The 20,000-nt window shown below is 33.6% G+C and overlaps 1 protein-coding gene across 23 annotated transcripts in view; it reads right to left on the minus strand.

Moving 5' to 3' along the window:
* Nucleotides 1-5,416: 5,416 nt before the first annotated feature.
* LOC124951172 (nephrin) overlaps nucleotides 5,417-20,000 on the minus strand; it is a 420,175-nt gene continuing 405,591 nt past the window's right edge. For 14 of the 23 annotated variants that reach the window (XM_047499030.1, XM_047499025.1, XM_047499028.1 and 11 more), the window contains 14 exons: nucleotides 18,860-19,039; nucleotides 17,679-17,969; nucleotides 16,855-17,154; nucleotides 15,094-15,230; nucleotides 14,816-14,969; nucleotides 14,062-14,364; nucleotides 13,498-13,773; nucleotides 12,959-13,249; nucleotides 12,551-12,729; nucleotides 11,913-12,333; nucleotides 10,588-10,743; nucleotides 9,954-10,081; nucleotides 7,708-7,891; nucleotides 5,417-6,174 (listed from right to left, as the gene is read on the minus strand). In XM_047499030.1, the coding sequence (XP_047354986.1) occupies nucleotides 5,744-6,174; nucleotides 7,708-7,891; nucleotides 9,954-10,081; nucleotides 10,588-10,743; nucleotides 11,913-12,333; nucleotides 12,551-12,729; nucleotides 12,959-13,249; nucleotides 13,498-13,773; nucleotides 14,062-14,364; nucleotides 14,816-14,969; nucleotides 15,094-15,230; nucleotides 16,855-17,154; nucleotides 17,679-17,969; nucleotides 18,860-19,039 (3,431 nt within the window). In that variant the 3' untranslated portion in view covers nucleotides 5,417-5,743. Of the gene's footprint in view, nucleotides 6,175-7,664; nucleotides 7,892-8,923; nucleotides 9,859-9,905; nucleotides 10,082-10,587; nucleotides 10,744-10,792; nucleotides 10,946-11,912; nucleotides 12,334-12,550; nucleotides 12,730-12,958; nucleotides 13,250-13,497; nucleotides 13,774-14,061; nucleotides 14,365-14,815; nucleotides 14,970-15,093; nucleotides 15,231-16,854; nucleotides 17,155-17,678; nucleotides 17,970-18,859; nucleotides 19,040-20,000 lie in introns of those variants that run through there. The other 9 variants (XM_047499021.1, XM_047499036.1, XR_007101533.1 and 6 more) reach the window with 9 other exon arrangements.

A 20,000-nucleotide genomic window follows, 5' to 3' on the forward strand; every position in this document is an offset into this window, starting at 1 on the left:
CATGAACGGGAAAACGCGCTTTAACTCTTTCATTTTATCCAATATATAACTTGAATAAGTTCTTTTCCTTTTTCTTTTCTTCTTTATTTTTTTCTTTCTTCTTTTTCTTTATTTTTTTTTTTTTTGTTTCTTTTCTTTATTACTTCCACTCATTTCTTTTCCCACATTTATTTTCTTTTCTAATATACGCGTAACCTATCACATTATGACCTATTTATGTATGTATGTATATCGTACCATCATTACAGCCTAGGTATAATGAGACCCTCATATGATCCATTTTTAATTACTTTTTGAGTATTATCTGCTTGTTTGTGTGTCCTCTCTCTCTCTCTCTCTCTTTCTCTCTCTTCTGTCTGTCCGTCCGTCCGTCCGTCCGTCCGTTCGTCTGTTTCACTATCTGTCTATATATGTGGTGCGTGCATGCGTGTATATATGTGTATGTGTATGTGTATGTATATGTGTATGTGTGTGTGCATGCGCGCGTACGTGCGCGCGTTTTTTTTTTTTTAAACATCATTAAGGATTATTCCCATTATATTTACATACAAGATCAAATAACAAATATTTTAATCGAAATTAATGCAAAAATATAATATATAGATATACATAAATATATCAATATGTATGTCCATTATATTTAAACAATTTTAATTCGCGCGACACGCGAGAGCTAACAAAATACATACATATTTACGATATATTCGCAATAATGGAGAACATCGGAACGTTCGTTTTTTTTTTGTTTTGTTCGAGAAAAAAGATAGAAAACAAGAAACAAAAAAAGAAAAAATGGAGTATTATTCATCATTACGCAAAGGACAAATCCTTCGTTCTTTTATCTTCTTTCATTATTGTTCTCTCTCTATCTCTCTCTCTCTCTCTCCCTCTCTCTCTTTCTTTCTCTACTTTTTCTTTCCTTTTTTCTCTTTTCTTTTCTTTCTTTCTTTCCTTTTTTTCCCTTTTCCTTTCTTTTTATTCCGTCTTCGTTTTACGCTCACGTCCACCCATCCCTTCCTTCGCAGTACTCTTAATCAATCAATAAAATTACTTAAACTAAAGTCGCATTGTTTTTTTATTTTCTTTTTTTTGTTTTTTTATTTTTTTTTTTTTTTTTGTTAATCGTATACCAACTAAATAAACATTATTACGCTATTGTCTTTTTTCAAAGATATCACTATGTCGAAGACTGATCATGATCACTCGACGCCATATCCATATTTTTTTTAACTACTATCCTCCTTCACCATTCCCAACTCCATCCCACCGACCCCCGCCCCCTCGATCTCACCTCACCCCATCGACCCATTTTACTCTTTTGTCATGTCTTTATTTCGTACGTCGCTTTTATGTTATATATAGGCGAGAGCGACGGCAAAATACGAGAAAATATTTTCACCGAGTTAAACGGTGAGGCGTGGGCGTGGGCGTGGGATGGGTTGGAGTGGGGTGGGGGTGAGGGAGGGAGAGAGGAGGAAGGAGGGTGTGGGAGCAAGGGTGAAAGGGAAGGAGGTGTTAAATGTATAAGAGGAGAAGGATGAGGAGACTTGAGGTGGGGATAGGTAAGGGAAATGGTGGAAAAGGGTAACAGGAAAATGTTAGGTAGAGGTAGGTAGGAATGTAGGTATGTTTAGGTAGGTAGGTAGGTAGGTAGGTCGGTAGGTAGGGGAAGATTCAGCCTTTTATCTGTTACAGACAGTCAGAGAAACGGCGATTATGATTCGAAAGCCTGCGTAAACCTCTTACAGTCGTTAAATTTATGGAACGTTTCGTGTCCAATAAAATCCTCCGGTATCGTTCCATATATGTATTCCTCCCCCATGGCAAATGCCACCATTTTTCAAATGCCTTGTAAAACGTCGACGCGTTTTCGATCGTCACTTTCTCTCTCTCTCTCTCTCTTTATGTGTTACTATCCATCTATCAATCCCTCTTTCGACTATTACTTCGTCCATCTTATTCGAACGTTTCTTTTTGTTTTCTTTTATTATTGCATTTGTATCCTCCTAAAATGGCATTAGTTCGGAATACAACGACTCGTTTTCGCAGTTTGGTCACGATTAAAACGCGCGTTAAAAAAAATAAAACTTTTCGTTCGAAAAGAAAAGAAAAGAAAAGAAAAAAAAAAAAAAAAAAAAGAAACACCTTCAAAAGCGCAATACTCGCATCGTTTCTTTTCGTTTTTAATTATTCTTAATTTTTTCTTTTTTGTTTTATTTTTCTTTCTTTCTTCTTCTCTTGCTTTCGAGAAGTGAGAACGATCGAACGAGAACGATCGAAGGTGGTCGTTATAATAATAATAACAATAATAATAATAATAATAATAATAATAATAATGATAATGATAATAATGATAATAATAATAATAATAATAATAATAATAATAATAATGAGAATAATAATATTAATATTAATAATAATAATTATATTAATAGAATCTACAACGTATTTAACATACATACATATTACAATAGATATCAAATATTTTTCTTTAAAGAGTTACACGTTATTTCGTTTATTAGAAAGAACAAGATGGCTAAGTAATTTACAAGACATTGTCAAGAAATAATCGTGAAATTATTTATATACATATATATATATATATATATATATATATATATATATATATACATTTATAATTGGTAATATGTATGTATAATGTATATTTTGTATATTGACTTCAGGATCGGCAGTGAAGACCGTACTGTTTCTTCTTATTTATAAAACGAACTTGAGCGATAATTAATTCAATCTATTGTAAACTAATTAATGAGAAACAGTCATGGATGCGATGCGTAGTACAATAATAATGATAATAATAATAATAATAATAATAATAATAATAATAATAATAATAATAATAATAATAAAAATAATAATAATAATAATAATAATAATAATAATAATAAAAAACTTAAAAGAACGATAAAATACCTATGAAAATTCAAATTCGCTAACTATATACATATATACTTATCATCGGAGGGATGAGCGCAGGGAGGGAGGAGGGAGGTGGTGATGGGGGAAAGGGGTGCGCGTATTTGTGTACAAAGGAAATAAATATAAAGAACGTAAAATTTAATAGTAAGAACTTGTAAGTTAATCATCTCTACTTGTGTATCATGTAACAAGTAATATCGTTGATCATAATTGTATGTATATTCGATTCATCTAAATGAATTTTGTGCTCTCTCTCGTTGCTCTCTTTTTTCTGTGTCTTTCTTTTTTTCTTTCTCTTTTCTTTTTGTTTCTTTTTTGCTTTTTTTTTATTTTTTTTTATTTTTTTTTTTTCTGCTTTTTCACGCAGTTATATATGCACGTACATACACATATGTACATGTACATATATAAAAGCGTACGATCGAAGCAATTGCCATGATAAACATAATTAATTCATTTGTTTATACGTTTTCGATATATAATAAATAGTATACCTTCGTTTGTAAATAAATGAAAAAAAAAAAAAAAAAAAAAAAAAAAAAAAAAAAAAAATAAAGAGATCTCGATCTCTTTACGATCAGTCTTAATTATTTTCATTGTATTACTCTAAATTATAGATTTTATTCAATCCTGATATTATTTATCAATAATAGATTTTAAATCGTTCGTTAGGCTTGATTAGATATTTTCTCGATGAGATGATAGATATATATATTTTTTCTTTCTCTTTTTTTTTTCTTTTTCCTTTTTTTTTTTCTTTTTCTTTTTCTTTTCTTTTTTTTTCTCTCCTTTTCTTTTTATTTTCTCTTAATGACAGATACGCGTAGGCATGTGCTACGTACACTGACAAGATCGTAAAGAGTCAGATTATAACATATCAATTTCTATGGTGCAAACTATCACCATGGTTGTAATCGAACGGATTACTTTCTCTTTTTCTTTCTCATTTACTTTAATAAATCTCTTCGAGAGGTATTGCTTATTAGAAAAACAAAAAAAAAAAAAACAAAAAAGATAAAGAAGAAGATGAAAAAGAATAAAAAAAAAGAAAGGAAAAAAGAAAAAAGAAAAAAAAACCCGAGAGGAATGTTGAGAGGGTCGTTGTTGATGGGTTAAGGGTGTAAGGGTTAAGATAGGGATTAGGGAATCTCAGATGACGAGTCTCAAGATACCCACCATTCGTGCAAAAAATAGGCCGATCTTCGTCAAAAATCGATGAAGAAAAACTATTTTTTGTTTATCCTTGATTTGTTTACGTATACACGATTGATCGATTTTGAAAATGACGTTGTCACCTTAACTATTAGATTTGTCATTTCTTTCTTTCCTTCTTTCTTTCTCTTTTTTTCTTTCTTTCTTTCTTTCTTTCTTCTTACAGTAGCCAGCCAGTCAAAAAAAAAAAAAAAAGAAAAAAAAAGAAGAAGAAGAAAAAGAAAAAAGAAAAAAAGAGTTCTCCCGTTGCATCATCGAACGTAAATCATACTATAAAATTTTTTAATGAGTTAAACTCTCATAATCGATATCGACGATCGCTAGATTATGATGTAAACAACGATCGTCGAGATCGGAATCGAGTAAGTTTTTTTTTTTTATTATTTTTGTTTTGTTTTGTTTTGTTTTGTTTTGTTGTTCTATCACTACACTCGGAGAAGATAAAGAATCCGTATTAGCATGTTTGAACACACGCATACATACGAATAAACGCATAACACATACACATACGTACGTTGACGCATACACGCGAAACAAACACACGCACACGCATACGCACACAACATGCACACAAACACGCACGCACACACACGCACACACACACACATGTACACACATACACAGCGTGTCCAGGATGCCAGTTTCTTGGTAAAGATCGACGACTCCGGCCAGTTCGATGATATCGACGATTAAAGCACGAACGATTTTTATGATATGCAAATGCAACTACATCTAATCGTCCACGCGCATATTGTTATCACGAACACGTCTTCGTCCTTCTTAAATGATGATACTTGTAAACAATAATAATCGTATTCGGGTCCCATCCGATCCGAAATAGTTTTCCTACGCCCAAAACACCATCATCGTCACATTATTTACACACGTAAGCCACATATTTTTTTATTTAATTAAACCACCGATATTAATTTGTCGCACTTTGATCAGTACAATTTAATGATTTCTCTCTTTCTCTTTCTCTTTCTCTCTCTCTCCCTCTCTCTCTTTCTTTCTATCTTTCTCTGTGTCATTATCAAATAACGATTTACCGTAATCGGCAAAACTGTTCGATCGCGCACAACCGAGTAAACGTAAGAAAGTAACACGCGAATAGAAGCAACGTAATAATAGTAATAGTAGTAGTAGTAGTAGTAGTAGTAGTAGTAGTAGTAATAGTAGTAGTAGGTGATAGTTGTAGTAATAGTAGTAGTAATAGTAATAGTGGTAGTAGTAGTGGTAATAATAGTAGTAGCAGTAGTAGTAGTTGTTGTTGTTGTTGTTGTTGTTGTTGTAGTAATAATCATTCATTGCTTCGATATTAACGATGTTAATAATCGACGTCTTTTTAATCAAAGTTTCTCTCTCTCTCTCTCTCTCTCTCTCTCTCTCTCTCTCTCTCTCTCTCTGTTTTTTTGTTCTTTTCTTTAAGATTACTGATCAATTTCAGTTCGTCTCTTAACGAAATAATATTTATTTATTAGGCCCGTGCCTAAAGTCGCGTGCTCCTTTCGGTTACGGGTAAACTTGTTTCGTCCCTAGGTACGGCATGGTATTTACCACGTACCGAACTTGGGCCGAATATCGGTGAGCCTCAAACAAGATGGCCGTCAATGTCGGAATAGGCCGGCGTCGGTGTGAACGTTGATAATGGGTGACCATGATTGTGTGCACCGTTGTTGTTCGCACGTGCAAACGTAGCCGGCGGCGGTGGTACGGAGGGTGGTATCAGTGATTTCGTACCCGCCGTCATCACGGTAACATCCGGGGGTGGTACAGGGCGCGGTAGTGTTCTGGTACGCGTCAACGTACCCGTTCCACCAGCGCTCGCATGTTGCCCCGTATGTCCCCCCGTTGTTGGCATGGTAGGGTAATAATTGCCCGAGCCCGGATCGCCCATTGTCGGTGCCGGGCTCGAATTCGGCTCATATCCCATATAACGGCCGTTGTCCATTTCCACACTGTAGAAGCTTACGTCGTTGGGCGGCGCAGGACTTGGATTCCCGATGTAACTCGACTTCGAAACTGTAAACGTTTTGAACGATAGATATAAGATCTGACGAATGATTTTATAAGATCCAATCGGGGGGAGAAAGAAAGAGAGAGAGAGAGAGAGAGAGAGAGAGAGAGAGAGAGAGAGAAAAGGGTGGGGTAATTCTTTATTTTTTATTTTTATTTTTTTCCTAGTGTTTAGGAAGAATATTGGAATTGATGATCGCTAAAGCTTATGAATATGTGGGTGGGGGGTTTATTATGATTGGTTGATCGATATGTGCGTATAATAAAGTGAACGTTGATATATGTACGTTGGAAGCAAACAAGGGCAATCACAAATCAGATGTTTTGTTTGTTTCTGTCTTTTTGAAGATGATAAGGAGAGGGGGGGGGGGTTAGAGTATTCATTCATTCATATGATTTAAGCTCGGCCAAGCGATCTTAGGATATCTATAATAAATGACGCTCTGCCAAGGTGCGTGCCTTATGCGTTCCTCGTTCTGCCTTTCTCTATGTCCGTACCACGCATTGATATATATATATATAATATGTATATATAAACAGCATGTACGAACGAAACGCATGCAGAAGAACAAAAAAACCTCGCAAGCATATTGTCGACTCGCGCGTGCCTCCTCCTCTCCGCCATAGTGTCATTTCTCTTGTTTCTTTTTTCTTTTTTTTTGCTTTTTTATTTATTTTTTTTATCTATACCTAATATCTTTATTTCTCTATCCTTTTGTTTTTGTTGTTGTTGTTGTTGTCGTTGTCGTCGTTTCTCTTTTCATTTTTTCTTTTTCCTTCTTTTCTTTTCTTTTCTTTTCTTTTCCCCTACCTTCTGTTTCATCCCATAATCTTTCTCTACAATCATCATTTAAATCTAATATGCGCATAAGAGCATGATAATATAACGACGAATAAAATGTTTTTTAATCGTTTACGTGGATAATAACAATAATAATACGAGAAACTACATAATTTTAAGCAAGCTGCTTGAATATTTTTCATGCGAACGTATGAGATGATGAAAAACGCGTATATGCGCCTTTCGATAAAATGAAGAATATATACATATATATATACATATATATATATATATATATGTATATATATATAAATTGGAATTCAAAGAACGTGATAAATATAATTGTGCGCATACACATTAAATTAATTACTTAACAAGATCGTAGATGAAATCCATATTTAGAAGTGGTGGGTGGGGGCGATAGGGGGAGGGGGTGTTCGGGCGGCGACGGGGTGAGAGATCGGGGGTCAAAAAAATAAGGAAGGTTTATATATTAACCTGGCCAGACTCTCTCACTGACGGCATTATGGAAAATATTGAAAAAACGACCCTATTTAATAAATCGATTATCGTTCGTTATTCATACTATCTATGTATTTTCTAACGTCGAATATAAACGTAATTGTTAAAGAATTATTTAATTTGTCTGGATAAGTCTGACCAGCGGATAACGAGAAGACACCAAGAGCGGATAAACTTGAGAGGTTTTAGGCACCTATGCAGAGTGTCGAGACGAGTAGCAGTTGTAGGTGACGCACCCGAGAGTGTCCCACTGGCTGTTGTTCTTTGTGGTGGTGAATCCATACTCATTACTGGCACGTGGTTACCTCGACGACCGAGTGTCCCTTGATGATGTACCTGCATCTCTAAACTACCCTTTCCGAAATCCTGCATAGTTTGATCGATTAAATATGTACTAGCTGCAGTCTTTCGTCCTTCGTCCTGGTACGGTGTAGATGTAAAAAAAAAAAGAAGGAAAGAAAAAAAGAAAGAAAGAAAGAAAGAAAGAAAGAAAGAAAGAAAGAAAGAAACGGAAGGAAGATAGGATGGATGGAAGGAAGGAAGAAAAAAAAAAAAGAAAGGAATAAATCAGACAATTAGTATTTATAAAAGGTATAAAAAAAAAAAAAGTATTCTTACGATTAATTCCATACCCCAATATTAAATAATCATCGCTACACTGTATTCTCGTATCAAACTTCGAATTCAGTCGATACTACTTCTTGCTTCTTTTTTTTTTTATTTTTTTTTTTCTTAATTACGCGGTGTACCAGCATGACACTCTTTGTCCCTCTCTCTCTCTCTCTCTTTAGTTTATTTTTCTCTTTTTTATTATTTTCGTTTTCTTTTTTGAAAGGTTTGAATTTAAAAATTTCTGATAGCGACGACATCGTTATCATTCTGATACACCACGAAAAAAGATATATATATATATATATCTTTTTTCCTTTTCGTATCTATCAGTTGTATTCTACCCATTCTACAAAGTGTAGAAACAGCATTCTCTTTTCCCAAAAGCATATGAAGTCTTATCGTTAAATAGAGAGGGGCTGTTATTTTGCTACAGCGTCGAAACAAGAGGATCAGATTGATACTGTGCATTATGTCAAAAAGAAAGGAAGAAAAAGAAGACAGAGAGGGGACGGGGAGGGGAATGAGGGGGAGGAGGGGTTAGGCAAAAAAGAGAAAGAGAAAGAAAAAAGAAGAGACAAAAAATGTAAAGGAAAAACTGGGGAGGGAGGAAAAAAAAATAATAATAGCTAGAAAGCTAGAAAAAATATTGGATATGGAATCTGATATGTGTATTCATTCTCGTAAAAAGCGAACGCGCAAATCAGAAGAGAGGACACAATGATAAACACACTGCGGTTTCTCTCGTCGCGTGACGAGAAGAACACACTGTGGACGTATTATCTCGGCTTTTCTTTTTTTTTTTTTGTCTTTTTTTTTTTTTTTTTTTTTTTTTTTTTTTACCTTTTTTTTATCCCTTTTCTTTTTTTCTCGTTCTCCTTTCTTCTTCATCTTCTTTTTCCTTTCCCTTCTTTTCCGTGGAAGCTCACATTTTCAAGCGTATTGTTTCTACGATGCATTCATTATGTGCATTTTAAATCAACCCTTTTCCTTTTTTTTCTATTTCTCTTTCTTCTCTCTCTCTCTCTCTCTCTTTTTTCTTTTTATTTCATTTTCGTTAATTCTCCCTTTACCTCTCCCGTCTCATCGGTCCACCTCTTCGGTCCATAATTTCGTCTAGAGAGAGAGAGAGAGAGAGAGAGAAAGAGAGAGAGAGAAAGGGAGTGGAATTCATCGTTTCGTGTCGTTTATCTACGAGAGATCTTAATAATTAAACATTATCGATAATTAATCTATAAATAATGGAAATATTGCAATGCAATTATTCTTATTTGATCATCGATATTGGCCCCAAGCCATGAAAATACATGTTCACGCGCGTGTGTATTATTATGTGTACGTGCGGGGGAAAAAAAAGGAAAATACTACAAAAAAAAAAAAAAAAAAAAAAAAAAAAAAAAACCAGAAAAAAAGAAAAAGAAAAGAATAAAAAGGACAAAGATTATAAAAAAAAAAGATTTCTACTTTCCGAAATTCCATTAGTACGCGTTCGAGTCAGGAAGAAAGAAAAATGATACTCTAAGCATTGCGAGGAGGGTTTTCGCTTTAACGAGAATTTAGTTGATAGTGGTTTGTGAGGAAAGTAGGAGGGATGAATAGAGGAAGGAACGAAGAGAAGGAGGTGGAGGAGGATGAGAAGGAGGAGGGTCGAAGAAAGTGTCGAGTAAAGTTTGTAAATATCGTGCGTCGGAACGAAAATGTAAGATATTAAAGCAGCAACGCGTAAGCCAAGGATAATGGGGATTTTGTTTCGAGGTTGGGGTGATTGTTGAGGAAAACTAAAAGAGTTTGGAAAAGAAAAAGTGTTAACAGAACTCAAACCTACCCTCCGATATTACTTGTTACTAAGAACATATTGACTGATGGCACTGACCACGTAATCATTAGCGTCGAAGTTAACGTCGCTCTTCTCATCGGACACGGAACTTAATTCGCCGGTCATAGTGTCACCGTTGACGGTCGATGGGGCATACATATCAGCTGTCTGCGACTTGTTTAATCCTGTCAAAATAATTTAATAAGTGCGATTAGTTCAAACTATCTATCGCGTACTTGCGTATAATAATTAAAATTTTATATTTCATTATAGCTTAAGATTAAGATTGTGTCGTGTTTGTCTCGTACGTTCGTTCGTTCGTTCGTTCGTTCGTTCGTTTGTCAGACGTATATGAAATATTTGATATAAATACTTCGATCAAGTTATAATCTTTATATTATATATGTGTATATAATGATCTAGTGTTCTTTTGTCTTTTTTCGTTTTTTGTTTTCATTTAATTTTTTGTCTCGCTTCTTTTCCTTTTCTGTTCTTTCTTTTTTTTTTTTGGTTTTTGTTTCTTCGATCTTTCCTTCCTTCCTTTCACCTTTACTCTCTTTTCACTCGTTTCTTTTTTCGTCGGTGTATTTTATTTTTTTTTTTAATTTCTTTTTTTTTTTTTTTTGTTTTTTGTTTCTTTTTCTTTTGAAATCCTTTTCCTCCGGCTTTATTTCATTCTTAATCAACTTACGAGCTTTATTTCGCTTTCGCACAATGTACCACAACATGATGAAGAGATTAACGATAAAAAAGATGGCGGAGGTTGCTGCGAACGTATAGATATAATTCATTGGGAAGTCCCCTCTTTCCAAGAGGACGTCTGGCAGGTTTTCCACGTTATTCGGTCCTATGAAATAAATCAGAAAGAAAAAAACATATCTTATCATGATATTTACCAGAACGGTGTGCCTTCTTTTTCGACTTTAATGTAGCAAAGACTATGGGCGCGGCAATGAGTAGACAAGCGGATGCAGAAACAGTGATGATTATCACGATGATGTACGAGGAATTAATCTCGCTTGATGTCAACTCGGTGGGTGGCGCCTCGCCTGTAACCCAAGCCAATGTGCCCCGTCACCCGATTTGTTACTCATGCAAAATGATTATGTGCCTACGTGTTAGTTTTAACATTCGTCGATAAGTTTTTATTCCTTGTCTTATTTCTCTCTCTCTCTCTCTCTTTGTTGTTTTTCTTCTTTCTTTCCCCCCCTTTTTTTTTTTTTTTTTTTTATTACCATAAACAACTTAAACGATTCGAAATTTTAGTCCGACGATTTTTTTCTCTTTCTTTCTTTTCTTTTTTTTAAATATATTATTTTTTTTTGCCGAAATCAGATTATCACGAAGTGCGTTAAATTTTTTTCTCTCTCTCTCTCTCTCTTTCTGTCTTTATATCTCTCTCTCTATCTCTATCTTGATTTACATCGATCTATACATTTAACATGTTACAAAGTACGAATCGTAATTAAGCTTCAAGTTGAATAGTTTAGTAATTAACCGATTAATTTGATAATACACAAACGATCAGACATTTATTGAATGATTGATCATACCTAATACGAGTTAAACATAGTCGTAGAAGCGTATGTATACGAAAGATATATAATCCCGTTTCCAAATATGAAACATTTCGAAATGATCTATGAATCGTGAACGCGAATCGTATACGAATGAATATAGTAATAGTAGAGCACGTACATACCTAATATCTACGGTTTAATGACAAGCGTATTTCACACATTAAGCCTCTATATCTAAATCTAATTGACGCATACTGGCACGTTACATGGTTCGACACGTAAAGCAGTTTAGCTAACGATGCGTTAATAAAGAGAGCGTTAATTATATTTGTTGGCGCACTATGACAAATAATATATATATATATATATATATATATATATATATAAATTATTAAAAAAAAAAAAATTATGACAGAAACATAAAATGATTAAATGAAGAGAAAGCAGAGGTATGTATTATTGTTTGGAATAAAAGCGTCCATGTTGGAAGACTTACGTAATGTTTGGACCTTGACAAGATCGGGCAAAAAACTGCTTTCGCCCTTTTCGTTTATAGCTTTCACGCTAAAAACGTAATATGTTCCGAGTGTTAGGCCGCATATTACAGCTTTATATTCGCCCGGTAAAACATCTAAATATCTATAACGGCTCTCATAATCCAACGCTTGTCTCCATCTTATTTGATGTGACGTTGGTAGGCCACCATCGAATCCCCTTTTCCAGGTCAACGTTACGGAATCATGGGTAACATTGTAAACCTCCAAATCTGAGGGTTTGTCAGGCGGTGACGTTACATCCAAATGTATTGTATCGATCGATTGGCCCATTTTATTTTCCGCACGACACTCATATTTCCCGTAATCGTGAGATTTCACGTGGAATATCGTCAACGTTGACTCGGACGTTAATTCGGACAACTGGAAATATTGCCAATGGTAGGATAAAGATTATTATTATTATTATTATTTTCTTTTTTTTTTTTTCTTTACATACATCAAAACTAATATCTTGTCATTGTATAAATAGAAAAAAAAAAAAAAAGAAAAAAAAGAAAAGGATAAATCATTTTGTTCGAAAGACAATTTATATATTCTATCCTTATTTACAATCAAAGAGGATATAATAATCACTTACGTCGCTATGAGTTATGCTATATTTGTGTTCCGTCGCGTTAGGCAATAATGTTCTACCGTTGAAAATCCACGTGAAACGTGGCAATGGGGATCCACGTGCTTTACAATATAACGGCGCATTTATTCCTTTATTTGCCGCTGCCTTTCTCGTAAGCGGTGTATTCATCATCTCCGGTTTAACTGTTTTGTTTGTTTTGTTTTTTTTTTTTTTATTTTTTTTTATTTTTTTTTTGTTCACAAACATATAAAAGATATTTATTTTAATCGATGACAGGAAGAAGAGAAGATAAATACGTGTTACATACAATACATACATATATATATATATATATATATATATATATATATATATATATATATAGATATTTTTTGTTTCATTTTAATAAAAAGCAATTATTTATTAACTCACAATTGGTTATGAATAAAATCGGTTTAGAGGTGGCATTGCCAATTCCATTGTTAACTTTGCACCGATATTCCCCAACGTCTTCCTGATCCGGATGTTCGATATGAAGATACGACGTTTTGTTTGCAAAAGACGTTGAATATCTTCCTGGTAATTCTGTGTTTGAGCCTACTTTCTGCCAGGTCACGTATTCGTCACCTATCGGGCTACCATCGACCTCGCAAAACAATTTAGCCTCGATTCCAGGTGAATATACAGTGCCGGACATTGACGTTCGTAAAATTTTCGCCGGATCTAAGTTAAAAAAAAGAAGATAGGAGAAAAAAATTATCTTCGATGAGCACACATACACACACATACACATACACTTATAGAAATTGGAGTTAAACTGAGAGGAAGGGGGGGGGGGGGAGGGAGAGGAAAAAAAAAAAGGGATTCCTTTTAGCGGGATTGATGAATTATTATTATCGTGATTATATATGTAAAAGGAAATTTTTAGAAATAAAAGAAAAAAAAAAACGAGAGAAAGAAATTTCGCTCACATTGGACGGTCAAATTCAATGGATAAAACGTAGTTCCTTCCTCGTTGATGGCTTCGCACGTGTAAGTTCCTGCATCGTAACGTTCCAATTTTGTTATATTCAACGTTGGACCACGTGCGGTTATCCTTTTACCGCTACTACTCAATGGTAAACCATCTCTCGTCCATGTATAAGTTATCAAATTAGGATTTCCGGTTGCTGATACGGATATTACGAATGGTTCACCTTCCATACCGGTTAATTCGTAAGGATCCAGTGTTGAAAATATCGGCTTATCTAAGAGAGAGAAAAGAAAGAGAGAGAGAGAGAGAGAGAGAGAGAGAGAGAGAGAGAGAGAGAGAGAGAGAGAGAGAGAGAGAAAGAGAGAAAGAGAAAGATGAGAACACATATATAACATAATTGTTCATAATACTAAGTTTGAATTTAATTCGTAATCTCATGTGATAATCACAAAGCAGTTGTTTTAAATCTACGTAAATTTTATTTAATTAAATATCGTTTAACATGATCACCTTACGTTTAATTATCTCTGTAATACTATATTGTCTTTATTTATATACTCACATAAAACGTGTAACGTTATAGCGTCGTGTATTGATCTTTCCATCTGAGCGTTTCTAGCTTGACAGGTGTAAACCTCGCAATTCATCTCCTCGGTTAAATCCAATGACAATTCCACGTAAGATAGGTAACCACCGTGTAGACCAGGTTTGGTACCATTTTTCGTCGACGGTACCGATATTCCACCCTTCCACCATGACATTTCGGCCGCGGGATTGCTACTGCTCGATTCGCATATAATACGACCTTCCTGACCTGCATGAAAATCCTGCGGGTCTCGCGTGATCTTCACTTTTTCGGGTGGAACTAAAAATAAAATAAAAACAAAAATGAAATAATAAAAAATAAAATGAGCAACCCTAATTGTGCATTGTATGATATAGAACACGCCAGATCAATTTTCAAGCCAATTAAGAGACAATTTTTTGTGATCCATGATTTTTTTTTTTCTTTTTTTTTTTATTTAGGACAGAATTAAAAATGTATTTTCAAAATTAACGATTATTATCTCGCGACACTTCAAAGAGAATGTAAAGAATATTTTTGTAGAAAAAAAAAGAAATAAAAAAATAAAAAATTCTTCGTTCTGTACAAATGACAGCTTTTGATAGTGTTTTGAATATAGCATAGCTCCAAGGGCGCACAATTGTAAATTTATTTTGCTATTAGTACGATTAGGATTGATAACGCGAATAATTCGGAATCGTATATTTAATTACAATTATATTATATGAAATATATTATATTATCTACATACAATTGACTTTCAATATCAATGTTTTCATCAGTGGTATCTCGGTTGCCGAATTGGTTGCTTCGCATCTAACGTGTGCATTGTTATCCGATGCGTTAACGAGTATCGCTAATTCACTGGATACAGCTTGATCTCTCGTTCGAGAAGTACCAAGAATCTGAAATAATAAAACAATGAATTTATAATATAAGATATAAATGGATAAAAATTGTAAATCCTTTTAAATAAAATTGTAGAGAAATATAGATGGATAATAAAAAATTGTCTCATGGATCATGTACCTTTCTATCGTTTTTATACCACGTCAGAGTTGCCAGTGGATTACCAGCGGTAGCTGTGCATTGAAGTCTTAATACCGTGCCGGCGTCTATAGTTGTACCCTCTTCATAACCAGTGACGAAGAGGTTCGAGGGTGGATCTAGAACAAAGTGTGTGTTGCCGGCTTTAATCTTCATTCTCTTTTGCGTTCGTATCAAAAAGCGTATACCGTTAATACGCGTAGCTCTCACCGGGATACACGTTGCGCATCCTAGTAGTCCGGCGGCCCGGTATTGTGTCTCGCTAAATGACGTAGCATTCTCGTGAACATTTTCAAAAGCTATAGAAATTACTTCTTTTTTCTTTCCTTTTCTTTTTTTTTTTCTTTTTTTTTTTCGGTCAGAATATTATATTCTATATTATTAAAAAAGCTCATTTATGCGTTCTTAACGAACTAAAGAAAGCGCGCGCGTTATGTTCTTATTATAAAGTCATATCATCCTCCATCTTGAAAATTTAACATTACAGTTTATCTTAGAAATTCTTATTATACGTTGGAACGTAAACTAAATAATCTACATAAGACGATTACATGGATGACTGAAGTTTACAGGAAATAGGTTCACACGAGAATTAAGTACTATATTGATTATTTATATTCGCGATTAGACCGATCGAAGAAAAAAAAAAGAAAGAGAGAGAGAGAGAGAGAGAGAGAGAGGGGTGAAAAGATCGAGTCAAATAATCATTGAAGATAAAGATCTAAGGAGATGTTAAATAATTTCGATGTTACTTTTCATTAGGCTAGGTAATATAAAGTAAGTAAAATAATAATATTAGATAAATTATTCTAACGATTCTGTCTGCAACGGATACGCTACAATGTCGATGCAACAGAGTGCATTATCGTCCTCTCGTAGTTTCCGATGCAAATTCCTACCTTCGGTTTGGGTAAATCAATCTTCTCGGTTAGAACGGTGAGGTAGATATATATATATATATATATATATATATATATATATATATCTCTCTCTATATATATATATATATATATATATATATATATATATATATATATAGAGAGAGAGAGAGAGAGAGAGAGAGATTGGCGTTCGTATTTCCTAATTCAGAATTCTACTGTTTGAGCAAATTATTCTCGTTTGGAGACAACGCCGTCTGTTGTTGTTGTTGTTGTTGTTGTTATTATTATTGTTATTATTATTGTTGTTGTTGTTGTATTATAGTCTCACCTCTAGTTCAGATGGCACATCATCATGTCCCACGCATGTCGCAACCTTTCTCTTCATTTGACCGTACCTATTACGAAATGTCATTGGAACGACGAAGAAAGAGATGAGTGGGAGAAAGGTGGGTGGAGTGGGATATGTCAAATATTGAACGAAATATAAGCGTGTCGGATGTAATACCATCAGGAACCATTCCGAGAATATTACAAATTATACGTCATTGGAAAACGTTTAAAAAATTCATTGAAATCGAGACTCATGTCGATCCTCTCTCTCTCTCTTTCTCTCTCTCTCTCTTTCTCTGTCACTTTAACGTGGAGTTCGTTGAACTTTCCTTTCACATGAATAGCATAGATCAATGATCGGATCAAGTAAAAATAACTTTGGGGACCTGGACTAATGCGCGTTGACGAATTGATCGTTCGCGAGTTCATCGAACGAAAATTTCATTACGTTAGTTTGTACGCGTATATATATATATATATATATATATATATATATAAGTATGTATGTATTATACCTATATATTATACTCACAGATGACATTGATAGTATGTGTGCCAACCACGTTCTCAGCAAGTTTCGCATTCGACGCGTGGCAGATAACAACGATGCTTCTACTCTTGTGATTTATACTGAAAGTCACATTCGAAGTTGTGATCCAACCACCCTGAGACGCTGGTTCTGTTTTCGACGTGCTATTCTCAAAGTTCCGACCGTCTACCGACCACTTTATATCCGCCGGTGGGTTTGAGTTCTCTGTTGTGCAAGTAATCACTACTTGTTCGCCTGCCTTTGCTTCGGTCGGCCCGGTGATTATCACGCCCGCTGGTACGACTAGAAAAATTTTCACGATTAGATATATATATATATATGTTTCATCTATTGTTTCTATTTTTCTATTTTTTTTCTGTTTCTTTTTTTTTTTTTGCTTTTCTTTTTTTTTTACTTTTCTTCTTTTTCCTAGCTCAACGATAATATCTCATTTTGAAAAGTTATTTTATTAATACTATTTCGTAAATGAGAGGATTTCTCATTTATATACACACACACACACACACACACACACATATATATATATATGAAATATAATAAAAAAGAAATTTTGTAGATGACCTAAATCTATATATCTTTTACCTTTTGAATTAAATTAAATTTTATTAAAATTATAAAAATTATTTTTTATTTCAATAAATTTATAAAAATGGTTTAAATTAATGTAACGTTGATAATTAAATAAGAGTAGTGATATATATATATATATATGTACGTATTCGTTTGGATTATTATTCTTCAACGTTACATTTACGATCACAATCTTTTACGTTTACAAGACATCTTTTGTCATAATTGATACTTACAAAGTACAGTGAGGTCAACTTGGGCTTTCATGGATTCAACGCTCATGATATTGGACACCTCGCATCTGTATCGTGCCTTGTCGTCTTGTGCCATAGCCTTGAACGATAATATACTCTCCGATAGGCTACCTTCTGAACGATATTCCGTCGTGACTTGTTGGTCATTTCTAAACCAAACGATTTGGGCAGGTGGATTTCCACCCCTCGATCGACAGGTGAGCTCCACTTGTTGATCGCGTTGTACGGTTTCACCCTCTGTGTAACCCTCGATGTACGGCATGCCTGGTGGATCTGTAATTTAATTTATTTTATCAGAATTGATCAATCATATTCATCCATATACATATATAACAACAAACTAAATAAGATAATATAATTTAATTTACTCGATGTCTAATGTCGTTTTAAAATGTTATTATTATTATTATTATTATTATTATTATTATTATTATTAATTTTCAACTTATTTATTTCATAAAATAAATAAATCATTTTATTTTTATACGAAATAATAAAATCGCAATTATAGGGATTAAATGATTTTATATATAACAACAAATTTTTACACAATAATGTCTTTATAATTATATCGATGTTAGGCGAAAGACTTAGACTTCATTTATAGTATATTAAAATTTTCTTTCGAAGGAGATTTGAAATATTGAAATTATAACTATATATATATATATTATATATAGAACACGTCTCGTTTCCGCGTTATAACGAGAATACTTTTACACGGATTTAATCGAAAATGATTTTAAAAATTAATTACACTTTCACGAACTTACTAGTCTTATAATCAGGCTAGTTTTAAAATATGAAGGAAGAATATTAATAAAAAGAAAAAAAAAGAAAGTAATAAAGATCAGTCTAAGAAAGTTTTGTTAAAGGAGCAATTGATTTTTAAAACAACGTATTAGGAAACTTTTTTTGGCTATATATACATATATATATATTCGATTAAAAAAGAAAAAAAGAAGGAAAAATAAAGAAGAATAAAAGAAAAAAAAAAAAAAAAAAAAAAAAAAAAAAAAAAGGAAAAAAAGAAAAACTTCCCGGTGAGTATCGTTTGAAAAAGGACATTTGAAAACGTATTCCTTCATTGTCGTTTTCAATTCGTTCAATTTATCTTTTCGATTAACATTCATGCTTGCGATGAGCCTGAAACCTTTACTTACAGAAAACGGAGAGTTTGATGGTCGCCCGCATCGGACGATTAATGGGAATTGCTGGATGATTGGCTTCGCAGGTATAATCCATCTCATCATCGTCGGCGGTGGGGACGATCGTGATAGATCCATGGGTATCGTATTTGAGAAGTTTCTTCGTTATCAAACCGGGCTTCAGCATCTCCTTATCTAGAAGGATAATCAATATGAATGAGAAGCTACTGTGAGGCTCTTAATATTTTCTTAAGTATCTACTTACAAGGTACGTAATTAGATAGGTTAGTTAATTACTTCTATATACACGTACAGTATTTACAGTACATATATATATATATATATATATATATATATATATATATAGAGAGAGAGAGAGAGAGAGAGTTTTTTCTATGATTTTAACTTTTAACAAATTATTACTATCATTAATTACTAAGACCTAATAAAAATCATCAAAATCTTTAATAATATTCACATTCTAATGAGAAATAATTGTTATAACATTTTAACAAGTAAATAAATGAATTAATGTACAATTGTATAAGTTCTATGTATTATTTGCAAGAGATTAGAATATAATTAACATCTTGGCTATGATTTATTTATTTAATGTCAACAGGATTAAACACGTTTGACAATTTGGAAAGAATATTGTAGAGAAATATAAGATTGATCTCTGTTTATGATGGATCTCTAGAGAAGGTGGGGGAGTGGATAAGGACGGGGGGGGGTGGGTAGGGGAATTAGGAAGGAGGGGTTGGTTTCTTTGTATCGATAAGCGACAATACGTATTCATGTAATATATCTATTTACCACCAAAGGTTATGAGCTTATAGGTTTTAACCAAAGCACGTATGTACGCAGTTATGTACATATTACGAGAAACGAGCATGGAATGTTTTAAACGGCGTTAATTCTAAAATACATCGATGTTTGTTCCGTGATTGCATTGCCCTATCGATATCCGCCCGTTATCTCGTTTTAATCGAACGTGCGCGCAAGCGGAATAATCGATACTTTCGGATGATCGAGCGGTCGCCAGTACAAGGAAAATTCAATTAAGCCGATGATTCTTTCGATTTTTTTTTTGTTTCCTTTCTCTCTCTCTCTCTCTCTCTCTCTCTCTCTCTCTGTCTCTCTATTTTTTTTTAAT

This window comes from Vespa velutina, chromosome 8 (genome assembly GCF_912470025.1).
Source record: "Vespa velutina chromosome 8, iVesVel2.1, whole genome shotgun sequence".
Taxonomy (NCBI): Eukaryota; Metazoa; Arthropoda; class Insecta; order Hymenoptera; family Vespidae; genus Vespa; species Vespa velutina.